This window comes from Ylistrum balloti, unplaced genomic scaffold (assembly GCF_031769215.1).
Source record: "Ylistrum balloti isolate Yb309-2 unplaced genomic scaffold, AGI_CSIRO_Ybal_v1 Utg370026, whole genome shotgun sequence".
NCBI lineage: Eukaryota > Metazoa > Mollusca > Bivalvia > Pectinida > Pectinidae > Ylistrum > Ylistrum balloti.
In genome coordinates this window covers 146,550-162,677 of record NW_026782091.1, presented here as the reverse complement: position 1 = coordinate 162,677, position 16,128 = coordinate 146,550, and the positions used below count along the sequence as shown (strand labels likewise).

The following is a 16,128-nucleotide window of genomic DNA, read 5'->3' as shown; positions in this document are numbered from 1 at the left end:
TGAAAAGCTCCAAATGTACCTAAGTGTCTGCTGCCCATGTGATTGTCCTTTAAAAACATAAAACAAATCCAGTTCAAGATGTATATTTTATTTTTTTCAATCTTAGTTGACTACCTTGTTTATAAAAATTGTATGGCAATTTCTTTTAGCACATTCAACAAAAACAGAAAGCTCATCCTTCTCGAATTCATAAATATATCTAATAAGTATCTTGAGGTTTATAAATGTTTGTTGGTAACATACATCTCACATTAGTATTTAGTTAAAGCACATATTTGTAAGTTTGCACCATCATACACCAACAGTTCATCACAAACAATCCATTCAAATCTAGTATTCATCATTCAAATTCAAATGGAATTTTGATATTTTGAAAATGTACACATCTCACTGTTCTTTTTTCAAAACACATGCATATCCACGTTCACACACATTCTACCTTTTCCCCATTACAACTTCATAATATTGAAGATGAAAGAAGACATGATTTCAACTAAAACTGAAGAGTATTGGAGTGATCTCTCCCCTTACTGAAGATAACTTTTTTCACCATTTTAAAAGGAGAAAAAAAAAGAAGAAAAAAAACAAAAGTAACAAATGTTCAAATAAAATGATAATTTCACTTCCTCCCCATAGAATACAACTTTTCCTTCCCATCCAACCCCCATTATCAGCAATATTGAGGCTCAGTAAAAATATTTTTATCCAGCTGCCTCCAGCAAAAATCACAATTAAAGGTACCTGGATATTCACTTTAAAAAAAAATAGAAGAGGTTTAATGAAGACAAATGCAATTTAAAAGGATGATCTACAACTCGTCCCTGGGCACTTCATCGTCCTCTTCCTCCTCCTCTTCTTCTTCCTCATCCTCTTCATCGTCATCGTCATCAGCTTCACCATTACCTTCTTTTCCACCGCTCGTCACAAAATTGACCAGACTTTCTAATGTTCTCTCGCCGTTGTAGTCGATAATCTATAATATAGAATGTTTCAAAATCAAGATACAATTCCGCTAAATATTGATGAAAATCGGCCATAATGAAGAATTTTCTCGCCAGAACACATCTGCTGAACCACTTATTAGGAAGGTTGTATTGGAAGTGTTACAAAATCAAAGCAACACTTCAGTTTCAAACATTTTACAACATATTAAATCTTATCAACCATATTTTACACTACTGAAATAAATCACTCAAGTGCCTTGATAGAAGCACGTCTAGTTTTCTACAGTAAGAAACTGGAATACACGGAAATCTCTCTAGTCAGACAGGTTTCCTGATATGTGTTCATATCCAATCAAATAGTCACATCTATTAGGCCTAGGTGAAAGGCTACTAACTCACCAGTGCAGCATTGAACACTGCATTTCACAACATCATTCTTACCTCCTCACTATTTTTTGGAAAGTATTTGAGGGTGGGGAAGCTCTGAACTTTCACATCAGCAATTTCGTTGGCTGTGGCATCCATTTTCGCAATAACAACATCGGCATTATCCTTGAACTTTTCTCCCAGTTCATTCCAAATGGGAACAAGCTGCTTGCAATGTCCACACCAAGGAGCATCTGTAAACAATTTAGAACAATTCAAACATTTTCTGGAAAAATAATGATAGTTTAGCTTCACATGATAAATTTCTAAAATTGTGTATCTTGGTTTAGTGAAGCATTTCAAAGAGCTTACACAAGATTCTATTTTACAATTTTTTCATATCGCAATACTTGCCCCTAAGCTAATTTTGAAAATGCAAATTGGTCAGGTACCAAAAAAAAATCATCCTCTTATGAAAGTTTATACACTTCATCAGAGAACATGTAGCTAATGTCTACTGTGCTCAGTTTCTATTTAAGAGAATCTGGTGGTTATTTTATAAACTCCTTGATTATAGGTAGAATTATTCAAGTCCAAAACCTAGATACCCTAACTCAAAAAAAGCCCCTAGACTGTACTCAAATTATTCCCAAGTTCTTAACATTCTATTTTTATTTTTTTCACAAATATTTAAAATTCAACTTATTTCTGTTATGTCTTGTTTAGTGCTCCTTTTTCCAATGAAACAATGTGATGTTTCCTTTTGGCAGTGTATATCATACACATTTTGTTCAAAGAGAGCAGTGTATCAAAACATAAATGAGAATTTTTTAAAATAAACTGAAATAAGAAGCCGAACAAACCATTACTGAACTAAAAATCATATGATGGAATTTTACCACAGATTAAGATAGTCCAGATCAGGAGACTATGTATTCAGATTCAAGTTCTCATTCTAATGACATTCAAATGTCCTTGAAAAACAATACCCATTTTTTTATTTATTCTTTTCTTCATACTAAGATGTGGTTGGAAAGTATCACTTACAAAATTCAACAAATACATCCTTGGATTTGTCGCGGGCTACTTCATCAAAGTTCTTTCCTACAAGGACTTTCACTTCTTCTGCATCCCAGTCACTTGGAACTTCCTCAGACATCAGATGGGGTTTCATCTTACCATCCAAAAATGAATTTACAAATTTACTAATTGCTTCTGTGCCAAGATCATCAGTTTCTGGCTTGAATTTGCTCATGTCTTCTCCAAGGTTGATAAGACGAACAGATGGGCATTCATCAATCTTCAGTCCAAAGAATTCCAGGATTCTGCCGTTTTCTTCATCTCCAATATCAAGATAGATGAAAAGAACCTGCAGTCAAACACCAGGAAAGTTAAGACAAAATTTTTACAATTTTTGCAATTTTAATTTGAAGGACACAAATATAGAATATTTTCAAGTGATTCAACCAATTTTTTTTACTTCAAAAGTATAATATATTCTTAAGATGAAAATCAAAACTATTCCCCCACAAAGTATCATGTATTACTATTGGTATTAGAGTACCTCACCTTTCCTTTGAATTCCTTTGCAGATGCTTTGAATCCTTCAATGACACTGTCAAAGTTATCTGCAGATTTTTTGATGAACAACAGAATGTGATTCTTGATCTCTCCTCCAAATATTTTCTGGGCGCTCTGATCAAATAAACAGAAAAGTATTTAACAAACAAGAATAAGAAAACATGAATATATTCATTACCATACTAACTACAATACAAATTTAACATTGCATGAAAAATTCTCAAATCATATCCTTCAAACAAAAATGTTGATTTAAAACACCACAATTTATGTTTCTTTTCCAACCTACATATATTGAGAACAGTATAAACTAACCCAGGAAAGTAAATGACTTTAGAAACAGGTATTTGTAAACAGTTACATACAGTAACTAAAATATCTTTCAAATCAGAGTGAACATTATTAGTACAAGATCATAACAAAATGCAAATGTACCTCCTGAGTGAATTCTACAACCAATGGGAGACGGTTGCCAGCAACAAATGTTTTGACAGCATCAGAAGTAACATCTCCTTCAAGATCATTTCGTCCTTCATCAAACTGAAAGATAATTGTTCAATCTTATACAAAGAGACAAAACTGATGATAAAATTGCAAACAAATTTTGTAAAACAAGAACTGAAAATAATCATAAAAGCAGAACTTTTGCAATCAACACTTTACTAATACATGCTACATATCCCAATATTTTTTTGTAAGGAACTGAGTGACTTTCCTTTATCTTTTTTATCTGTAAATGATTATTCCATGAACAATCACTATCATCAATAAATTCATTACTATTCTCTACAACTTGAATAATTATTTACAGTTTAAAAGCAGCAGGATAGTTGTCTAAATATGATATACACTATTGTGGTTCTTAACAGACTGCTGAAAAATACCTTCTTAAGTAAGACAACTCCGTCTTTTTCTACTTTGTACTCTGCAAACAAATCAGCATTGGATGTGATTCCAAGAGGAACATCATCAATTTCTCTGGCTGCATTTTCATAGGCTTTGGCTTCAACAGATTCAAGATCCTAAAAGGATAATGTCAGATACTAGTACATGTATAAAGAGCATATTGAACATGAATCTCTATCTGTTTTTCAATGTGAGCTCATTTCTTAAAAAATCACAAGCAAAACATATTTGCTTGAAACATATCTGTATGAAACATGTTTTTGATTTGTAACCGAGATTCACTAGTTCAATGATATACATGAATTTTATCCAATTTCATATAAAATTTGTCCATATTATTGCCAGATATTGTCTACAATAGTAGACTTTTGTTGAAAATTTAATTTCTTTAATCACATCATCAAATACAGGTTTTTTCCAGAACATGTGTTCAAAGAAAACTTAAAACACCACCAATTAATTATAAATTCATCACCTCTTTACCTAGTATCATGATGTATTACCTTGAAGAATCCAATAACAACCACGTCATCAGATTCAGCAAATTTCTTGCCAGCAGCAACATCATCAAGGCTTGTACATGGGGGACCAGTCTTCTTCTTTAACCAGTTAACAATTTCATTGGCCTGTCTGCCACCTACCCAAATAAAATTTTATGTAACATACAAATAACTCTTAAAAGATAAACTTGTATAATTCTGTCGATGTTTTCCATTACATTTCAAATAAGTTAATTTTCTGTTAAAAATCCACTGATTTTAGGCAGAGCCATAGATAAAGGAAAACTTGGAAATTATAATTCCCTTGTGTGATAGTATATGCCAAAGATATATGAAAACTTGTTTCTCAACCAAGGGATTTTTTACAACTGTTTCACCAAGACTTTCTTTAACCCTGGAAGAAATATGAAAACAACCTGATTTATTATAATGTAGTTGTAATTCATTATGTCATCCCTACTATGTAGATTCTCTTATCTGACTAAAAATACAATACCTTGGTATTCGCTGGGTTTGCCACCTATGAAAAACTTCAGTGTTGGGTATCCTCTTACTCCGAATTTCTCACCCAAGCTACTTTCAACAGTGGCATCAACTTTGGCTAGTTTAATACTGGAATCAGAATCCTTTAAAAGTTGAGCTGCTTTGGCATATTCTGGAGCCAAAGCTTTGCAATGACCACACCAAGGTGCATCTGTAAATACAAACAGGCATGCATTTAATACAATCCAAGTGTTAAAATAAAATAATTTAGACATTTTGCTTTAACTTTCAACTAAAAGGTCTGGTGGATCATTTTTTTAAGTTCATTGAATGAAACATTTTGCTCTAAAATGGAGAATTCAACAATTTTACAGACAAATTTTAGTACAAGTAAAAAACATTTCAACAAAGAATTGGCCATCAAAACTAATTTGATATTATTCTTGTTGCAGATATGATTATTGGAGGTTTTATTCTAGACGTTCCCTGGAAATCTCAAAACGTAGAGATGGATAGTCTCATCATTATGGAAGTGAGATGATTATATAGTATCTAAGAATTTATGTCATCATAAAATGCGAGGTTAAAGTGAAAATCAAATATTACAAAATTTCACATCTCTCTACTCATCTGACAGCATTGCTTTTTTTCCTTTTATTTTTGTTGACTAATCACAGATCAGCATGTCAAAAGACTTAAGGTCTAATATTACTGCTAATAGTTCTTTGAAAATAAAAGTTAACTGTCAAAAACCTATGGACACTGATTCTAATCTGCTGAAAACATTTGATGGCGATGGATATTTTTATGTGTCATCAGCTACTAGTTTATACAATTTCTCTCCATTAATATTGCCAATACAGAAAACAGATCAATGCCCAAATTACTAAATGAAACATGTTAGCAATGTAAACATCGTTTTCAATAACTTGTGTAACCCTGATTTTAAAACCGGAAGCTGAGCATAATGCAAGTGACCAGTTTCATAATTAAGTGGAATATGCATGATTATAGTACAACATTCTTAACTCTGAATACACAAATATAAAATGTCACTCTTCGACATATGCTAACCTGTGAGGGAAATGGGTTAGTGTCATAAACCTACTGACTTGCGAGTGCACACGTGTCAAAAAAATCCTACATCACACAATGTGCATTCGTGTAAACACTACTGGGACCAATTACCAGTCAACAGTACGGTATCGCGATAAAACTACCAATGTGATTTGCTCGTACTTGCACAGGATAAGCCCACTAGCACAATCTTTCAGTTTATATCTTTAATACGGTTGCATAAAAAATGTTAGCTTAGATAGGCCTATCATTTGCACGAGTGAATCAAAATGTGGACGCGTGCAGCTGGTGTAACTAGCAGACGACTACAGTGCATCATTATCAACGCACATCAGTCAACATCAATAAGCAACCACACGTGCATATTTAGTTCATTAATTGTTTACGCATTCATCACAGGCATAAATGCTTACATCAAAATCAACAGGTTAGCATATGTCGAAAGTAGCCGACACCGGCTCATACTTACAGAATTCTACGAGAATATGTTCATTATCTGCGATGGCCTGCTCAAAGTTTGTTGTCGTTAGAACAAGGACTCCTTCCTCTTCTTTTATGTCTTCAGCTAATATAAAAGAGCTTAACAAAAGCAACGATATTATTTTAACAAACATGACGAAAAGTCACCCAGTTTTTGGGGAGAGATCCTTCAATACGTCTTCTGTCAATAGGTAAACGTGGCAATAGAGACCGGTTTTCTGTGCGCATGCCAGTATACAGTCGGACTTAAGGCGTGTTGTAATGCGATTGGCTGAAAATGAGATCACGTGATTTGACAAATTTTCCCCCGATCCAAAAATACTCCTTATGGATAGTGTATCCTATTAATCTTGTATTTTCATTTAATCTCCTCAGGCATAAGATGCTAAACATTCAAAAAAGAAATATTGCTTGAATGGCATCGAAGGATGTCACACACTCTGTAACGATATTTGACACAGTAGACCTACTTTCTGTAATTTACTAGATTTGTTCCAAAATTTATCTACATAAAAAAAATGTAAATTAAAACAGTACGTTATTAATCTATTCATCGACCATCTCATCTTAATTCTTACAAGTGTGAAATTACCTTTGAAAACATTATTTAGGTCCCTGTCGATAGGATCTTTTTAGTAATAATCTCCATATATATATATATATATATAATCCGATCACAAATATATATATATACCGCTGAATTCATACAATATTATATACAACACATATGTAAGTTAAATAAGAAAATATATAGATAATCTACTAATAGAATTTACAGTTATTAAATCACAGAACCACTGATTTCCGTCTAAGCCTGGGATCATACTCACACATACCTGCCATACATGTAGGTGTTGAAAATTGACAACATGCACAAAGGTATTTCCACGCGGTACATATTAACTACAACATGGACGTATGATTATTAAATGTCTATGACAACTCATATCACTTTCTTAAATATTACTTTGAAAAGTAACATTAGTATATTTAAGTGTATACGTTACAATGAAATTCTTTTTTTTTCAAATATAGAGTGTTATGTAGATGATATATACTGTTAATCATCATGACGTAAACAACCAACTGCTGTGGTGACGTCACGAAAGGCAATGCTCGTTTCATTTTCACTCTTAAACTTGCTCTTAGATGTAACACTTATCTTTAAGTTTTTCATTAAAATGTCTACCTTATTTTCGCCGTATTTTTGTTGTTGTTGTTGTTTTTTTTATAAATAGTTTGTTTAGTTTAAATATATATCTATATCTATGTCCATGAAGTGAACCAATATTTTCTTTTCATTCAATGACAGTACATATCGTGGTGGGTGACTTGACAATTTGACAGGCCATCAATGTGATGTCTTAATGAAATCACTTCATAGTGACGTGGTATCACATTTAAAGCACTTGTATGTACATTACCATGATTAATTGGCGATGTACATCTCCCGATTACAACTTAGATAATTCTATTAGTGTGTTGTTTATGCGGTTTGTGTTTTAGACGGTGAATCAAACTTGTACACGTATACATCACTAAATGCACTGTCAGTACTGAGCATACATTTCTTAGTGTGTTTTAATGCGTCACTTTTCTGTAAAAGATCGAGATATAATCATGTTATCCAATAAAGAATGTTGTTTTTTCTACCCTTTTCTCTATACACGTAAGTTAGAAAGCAAGTACACAAGATGTAACTGGGCTACCAGTCAGTGCAAGCCTAACCGTACCTAACGCACCTGTTACCTGCAACATATTGTAATTCCTTATAGGGCGTGTTACCGAACTGTAAATATGAGGTGGTTAGCGGCTATAACAGTTATTAAATCTCTCTAGTGAAAGTTTTCTCTGTATATAGGAATAAAACGTTCAACTTTATTGAAATAAGAATTCTTGATTAAGGAAAATGTAAACCATTGTGAACTAAAACTAGACCAACTTCAGGTCAAATTCTGACTGGGAAAAAATACTCGGGAACTTCGGGGTATTAAGCAAAATATATGAACCATAGATCTACGGACTTGTAGCATACGCATAAATTTATGTCCGGACAACTAAAACAAACGTGTATATATCTCTCATGAGCTATACGAGTAGTGTGGAATCAAATGATCCTATATCAGAAATATCTTAAAACGTGTACTTTGTAAAACATAAAGCGAGCATCTTTAGGACAAAGATGTAGGGATCAGAGGAAACTGGGGCAAAGAGGTCAGATATATATACAATGTATATCTCTATTTCCAAATTCTTTACGAAGCTAACGGCATCCGTAACACAGGTATCGGTCACTATTTTTTTTTTTTTTTTCATATTATATTATATATTTCCCTAGCTATGAGTTGTCTGTACATTATAGACCTAATAAAACAGACAACTCATACAGATATGAATCATAAGCTGTACTAGTGCTATATAATACGTGCAAGTCTATGTGGAACTTAACAGCTGGTGGAAAATAGCCTGTAGGATTAAACCACATGAAGTGAAATATCTGGCTCTAGACTTACAACTACAGTCCAAGGGGATTATGTTTACATGTACTTCATAAACGTGGGTCACTCTGATGAGTGCCGAAGTTTTTAATATATACAGAGGAATTGTTGATCTTAAGTTTAAAATATTTACAATTGGTGTTGTTGTCATAAAAACAGCATATTTGTCACATTTGACGGATATGTGATATCTGATGTCGAGTATTTAAAACAGCAATTTTAAATATAGCTCGCATGTTAAAGTAATGACTAAAAGCAATCATATGTATTTAGTACTAGATAGTCCAGCCTCGGGGTGCTTAATACCAATGTTCGTGGTTCTCACTGATTCGTCAACGAGCCCTGACGTTTACATAGTGACTATCGGTATAATATCATCCACGTCATCGCAAGAACAGAAGGGAAAAAAACATGATCTCTTTCTATCTCTGTGGTGGGAGGCACGCGTATATACAATGATAATTACCCGAAGCCGTCACTTTATTACATTTTTTGACTGTTTTAAAGCACAGTTGTATAGTGTCACTGACCAATTATAACTCCCTGGCAAAGTGTAAACGTGTCACCCGTACACCTGTTGCATACAGTAACACTATAGGCTACATGAAATTATAAAAAGCTGAAACACATTTTTGCTTTTGCTTTCCTCAAGCAACATAACTCTGAAAGCTTAAGGTATTTGGGAAAATAATGTTTGAAATCTAGATGTATTAAATAGATTATTAGCACAAAAATGTCCGTTAGATATGAGCTTGAAAAAGTTCTCAATTTACATATATCAAACTTACAAATGTCTGTATTTTTAACCTTTTATTTTTTGTTTGTTATACGTATGACTGTTTTTAAGCACAGTTGTGTAGTATCACTGACCAATTTTAACTCCCTGGCAAAGTGTAAACGTGTCACCCGTGCACCTGTTGCATACGATAACACTATTGGTGACAATTATATTCTCATGAAGGACAACAGGTATTTGCTTATAGTGCATACAAACACATACCTGCACATCGTAAAACACGTTTTTGTACAATATTTTAGTAACAACGACTATTCACGTTTTACGTGAAAATGGTTTAATGCTGACGTGTCACGTGTCTTATCACGTGAAAGTAAAATCGGAAAGGAAAGAAATTAATTCATAAACGTGCATGACCAGTAACAAAATAATAAGAATGGGTGTTCGCAATTTACTGGTCATGAACATTTTTTTTTGTTTCAAATCAGAGTCGGTAGTGTACAAACACAAGCTCGCGTTCAATTCTAGGAACGTTACATCCTGGTTACAGACATCCTTGATACTTAAGGGGTTACGATTACTCTCGATCTCTACATCAAGTATGGGTCACAGAATCGTCAGGTGAAAATTATCTGCAGGATGTCGACAACAACGTGTGTGAAAGAAAGACTGGCGGACAACTCTCTGTATGTTTAATCGCCGTCGTCCGTCCGTCCGTCTCCGTCCCACTTCTATTTTCGCACACTTATATCTCAAGTTCCGATTGGCTGATTACTCTCGGATGTTACACATTGCTTCCTTAAAACAAGTGCTTGTCTGGGTTGTGTTTTTAAGGTCAAAGATCAAGGTCATTGTTAGTACAATGTCTGAAGTTTTGTTTGATTCCGCCAGAGATTTTCCATTGCTTATTGGCAGAAAATGTGCTTACTTAGGTTTGTTTTACGGTCCCGCCAGAGGTCAAAGGTGAAAATCACTTTGAACAGACAATCGACTTCCGCACAATATTTTGAGTTTCTTATTCTTCATCCACATGTTTCTTCGCACTTCGAAAATGTTTGTTTGGATTAAGTATTATCGCGTTTACAGTGAATATTAGACTGGCTGTCCTATATCAGATAGTAATAATATGTTCTCAGCTCTCTTACCAACATATGTGCAGTTCACAGACCTATTCATTAATTTATTATGATTTTGGAGAACTGAATTCTGTTCATATTGGTCCTGCAAGAGGAAAGTGTCCCGGGGCAGATGATAGGCCTACCTGGACTCCTGGATTATATCCTGCCCGGACGACACAGAAACTAACGATGGCTATGTGAAAATTCATTTCATAGGTAACTGTCAAATTAACTGTTTTCAGTTTATCAATTCCAGTTGAAAAAAAAAAGAAAAAGTCAGAGTTAAATCAGAATTAACAATATCTATATAAAGCCTTGAGAATAACATTGGGTAAATATGATGTGTATATCAATGAAATATTTAAAAGTGTTTTTCACTGCACCATTATAACTTTCTACTTTCAATCATACTGCTTTTGAGATCTGTAGACAGAACTTGGAAATTCCCCCTAAATCATATATACAATATAAATATATAAGCACATATTTATATTTTGCTAGTTTTATTTTGATTTTATGATGCCTTCGCCATTAAATAGGGGGGAAGGGGGAAGGAAAGGAGGGGGATCAAGCATTGCACCCATGTCCATCTGTCCGCCATGTTGTGCCCTGTCGCAAATCACTATATATAGCGATCCACTGATCATAAGGTAGCAGAGACATTTTTATAGTTCTATATCATACAACTATTTTTGTATACTATAAAATTCCATTTCTGTTACAGGTTGGAGTAAAAAATATGATCGACTGATAGAAGAAGATAAATTGGAACCATTCATTGAAACTGAAAAAAACCCTCAGGCTCTGGAGGATCTAGGTGTCCTTATCAAAGAACACCTTACTGTTGGTACTACATATACTATTTATGTTGACCAAAATTTTCGGGAAAACTTGGGACTACCGTGTGTAGTAATGACCCCTTGCTTTAAATAATCAAAAGACTTCTGTTTTCATGACTTTGTTGGTTAGAAATCTTAGTTATACTATCATAGAAAATGGTTGTTATTTCTAGAGAAATTTTGTATGAGATTTTATCATCAGATCAGTTTTGGAAGAAAGCTTTAGATCTAAAAACAGTTGAACAAATTTCTTTAGCTGTGCAAGAGCATTGTACACTTAAACTTTTGCCAAATGACCTTTGTCTTAAATATTTAAGAGCGGAGCTTTTCAGATTAAAGACAAGGTCTTTGAAAGCTAATATACAGGGTGGGAATCAGATCAAGAAGTTTAAGGAGGGACTCTGGTTTTCAAAATATAGTTAGGATGTCATGGTTGACAAGTAAGATACACAGTTAATGGTTGAAACAATAAAAGCAGTCAGTCAGAAGCAGTTAGAAGAAAAGGAAAAAAAGAAAACAATGACTTAAGAAAAAAGTTATGTAAGATGTAAGTTTAGTTTAGCAACAGAAACTCAAGAAATGAAAAAACATTGAAGCACAAACCATTCACAGAATGTACACCTAGGTATCAATCAAAACTTATGAAACGAGACACAGATAAGTGTAGAACAGCAGAGTTTTCTGTCAGAAAATTGGGTTACTCCTATTTCAGTAACAGTTATGAGAAATAACAAAGAGGAGGTTTTGAAACTTTTTGATTATGAGTCTAAAGAAAATTCAGAGTTGAATCAAAATGTAGATGACATAAATACCCTCATATACATCTTGGATACTTTCGGTATTAGTAATGAAGCATACCATGAATTGAGTATGAATATATTTAAAGCACTTCCAAGAAATTATGCTATTAGTAAGATTGTGGCTGAATTAAATTCTAAGTTCAATTTTGAAATTACTCCAGATGGCCTTGGTGTTCAACAATCTCTGAAAAAACACTTGGTAAATGTGTTGTCTAATATATTAGATATGAACAAAAACTTTGCACCAGATGGAGACATCAGAATTTAAATTTCTGGGGATGGCACTAATGTGGGAAAGAGAGTTCATGTTGTAAATGTGACTTTTACCATTATCAATGAGAACAAGAGTGCTTCTGCACAGGGTAACTACCCATTAGCTATTATTAGAACATTAGAGAAATATCAAGACCTTGAAATTGGTCTAGATGACCTCAGAAAAGAAGTAGGCCGGTTACAGGAAACTACACTGACAGTCAATGAAAGAAATTTCAAAGTTGAAATAATGTTTGGGGGGTGATTACAAATTTTTTTTGGTAGTTTGTGGAATACCTTCAATTGCTTGCCAATATTGTTGCCTTTACTGCAAATGTAGCAAAACTGAGAAATAAGATCTGTCAAAAAATTGTTCTATGGATGATACTGCACAAGGGGCTTGGCTTGAATACAAGTACATTGAGGTACAGGGCAAAATATGTCCCAGGGAAAAACGAGAAAAAATGCCAATAATTTATTAACCTTTATTCCCTACAATTTCACCCTACTGTGTTGTGATTGATCACCTTCATATGCTTTTACGCATTGCTGGCAAATTATTTAATCTTCTTGCTGCTGATCTTAGGTGCATGGAAAACATAACAGAAAATTCAACGCTACGGTGCAAGATAAAGATTAGTTAAAGAATGAAGCTTGAAGCTTGAAAATGTATTGCAAATGTTGGGAATACATTTTGAACTTGGTGTAAACGTTAATAGTAAAATGTTAGAGTATCGGGAGCTCACTGGTCCAGAGAAACTTTTGCTGCTTGAATGTTTTGATGCAGCTGAGTTTTTTCATGAACGAAATAAAGCTGTTCAGATTCAGCAGTTGTGGGATTGGGTTAGAGAGCTGAACATGCGTATTAAATCTGACACCCCAGATGCTGATGACATAGAATACAAAGCAAAGTTGTGGTGTGACTTGTACATAAGTTGTTATCAAGCCAAAGATGTCACCCCGATATGCTTAGGTATCATGTAGGTGCTATTGTCTAATACAGCCAGCAGGGTTTAGAAAAGCTCAACGACATTGTAACAAAGCAGTTTTCAGAGGCACTTCTCACAAAGGTACATATTTGCTTAAACAAGTATTAGAAAAGCAAAACAGACTCACAATTCTCTCACATAAAAAGAGAGTAACAGAATGTATGACCACTGACCATAACTCCAAAAGCTGTCATGCCAAATGAATATGGAATTTATACAAAACGTTTGTTGTCAGAAGATCAAATTTTTTATTGCATTGTGAATCTGGTTCTAGGCGGGTAATTTGCATGGTGCATCTCCGTTCATAATAGTATTTTACATAGATATAGATATCCATTCAAATGGTATTGATTTCTAGATATCGATAAGGTAATCCAATTTAAATTGCATTAATTGTTTAATATACATTTAAATGTTGTATACATGTAATTGAAATATCCATTCAAAATGGTATTTCATTACATGTTTTGTGATTCAAATTTATTTTAATTGTTTTTTTGTTCAGTGCCAAAAAGCATTATATATCCAATAGATGATTATTTACCAGTATACACTATATGGTACATAATATTGCGATCATTTATTTAGAAAAGACACCTTTTCTCTCGTTACATGAAATTATAAAATGGTGAAACACATTTGTGCTTTTGCTTTCCTCAAGCATTATAACTCTGAAAGCTTAAGGTATTTTGAAAAAAATGTTTGAAATCTAGATGTATTACAGATTATATGCACAAAACATGTCTGTGCAAGAGCTTGAAAAAGTTCTCAGTTTACTTATATCTAACTTACAAATGTCTGTATTTTTTACTTTTTATTTTTCATTTGTTATATGTATGTTTTTTAATTATTTATTATTTTCATTTTATTTGTTGAAATGCCAGAAAGGTATTCATTTTATCAGTATTAAATGCAATGAAATGAAAGTAATGCATGTTCATTTTTTTCAAGCAAGTCTAATTTGGTTGGCGCTTAATTCCGTTTACACCGGTTAGAAAACTACCTTAGGAAACTCCTAAAATACGGGTGAAACCAGTTTCAAAATAGAATCGATTTTATTGGATAAAATCATGTACTATTTGATGACGTGTTGCTGGTTGTAATAGATGATTGGTCAAGTTCCATGCAACTTAGATCGGGGTTTTCTGCCACACATCACGACTGCTTGCTGTTAGGCAATGTATAAGTACGCCTATTCCTGGCTTTGTGAAATTGTTTTATGGTATTTTTAAGTGTGTTATAGTTAAAAGACATAGTTTAATAGGTGCATGATTCAACTAACAAATACATACTCATTTAAATAGGAATAGTATTACATATTAGTCAACATTTAAAATATTTACAAACAATGCTTGGTGTCACCATTAAGCGTACAAGTTCAGTCCGATTTCAGGGGGAGGTAACTCCAGTACAGTGTACAATAAACTCGTATGACCAAATTAAGTTCAGTGTACATCGATTTGATGACTTGTTTGTCCGTCTGTACATTTGTCCGAACCATTTCTCTTCATCACCTTACAACTACAAGGTGATAACCACCACTTGATGGAGGGGGTATCATTAAACACGCGATATCATTAATTTAAGGTGAATTGGTGATATCACAATATAACATTGTTTTAGGCGTTTTATTCAACTTTTCAATGACTCTCAATGAATGCTCAATAAGATGAATGCTGAAGACTGTGGCAATATCACCATTTAAACTGAATAGGTGATATTCAATTCAATTTTATTCTGTAAGTTTTTACAACTTATTGGATACTATTAGATATCAGTACGTTTAGGTGATGTCACAAAACAAACAACCCTGATATTATATTTATAATTTGTGCTCGTTCGACATCTTGTTCAGGGGCAAATCTAAGGCCAATGTCTTTTTAACTTAACCGTAGAATGTTTTCACACAAATGAGAAGAAAATAAGACATTGTCCGAAATTTCTTGTCTGATTTTTTTCATCTGGTGGGCTATTCAAATCGCCCTTTGAACAGGTTCTTCCTAAATAAAATTTCTTTAATAGCACTAGATCAGTGCTCATATTAAGACTCTCTTCAGTCCCTTGTTGTACATTTTCAGTTTTGGGACTGATTTCAGAAACAAATGGGTGACCGTGGGTAATGAATGGCCTAGAGGTACTATATAGGACTGTGAAACTAGGTTTCTTCAGGACTGAACGGATGTCATTCAGACCTCATTGTTAGATTCCCCTTGGTCCTTATTTGAAGCCTTTAAATTTTCAGAAAGACAAAGTGGCCATTTTTAAATTGGTCTTTGACCTATTTTTTCTATCGCAGTCTTTGATAGATTGTTATCAAAATTCATTTTATTTTTCAGTTGTTATGTACGTGTCCCTTGTTCTTTTTATAGGATTAGTTTGCATGTCAGTATAACATACCGGAGATAAAATAAGCAAAATGAAAAAAAAAACCGAAAAAACCATGATGAGTAAGACTACACAAAGATGGACATTAAGGACCCTCTAGGATCTCTTGTTCACATCATGATGGGAAACCTGGTTTGGGTGTTCTTCAGTATTGAAATTCTGGCTATTTAGTAC

At 33.6% G+C, this 16,128-nt stretch overlaps 1 protein-coding gene across 1 annotated transcript; it reads right to left on the bottom strand.

The window, feature by feature from the left end:
* Positions 1–72: 72 nt before the first annotated feature.
* LOC132548789 (protein disulfide-isomerase-like) lies at positions 73–6,545 on the bottom strand. Its single transcript, XM_060212684.1, has 9 exons — positions 6,327–6,545; positions 4,794–4,991; positions 4,301–4,434; positions 3,776–3,913; positions 3,327–3,431; positions 2,880–3,005; positions 2,358–2,679; positions 1,386–1,564; positions 73–973 (listed from the first exon to the last, which is right to left on the bottom strand). Exons 1-9 carry the CDS (start codon positions 6,469–6,471, stop codon positions 809–811), a joined length of 1,512 nt encoding a protein of 503 aa, XP_060068667.1. The 5' UTR covers positions 6,472–6,545; the 3' UTR covers positions 73–808.
* Positions 6,546–16,128: the final 9,583 nt, after the last annotated feature.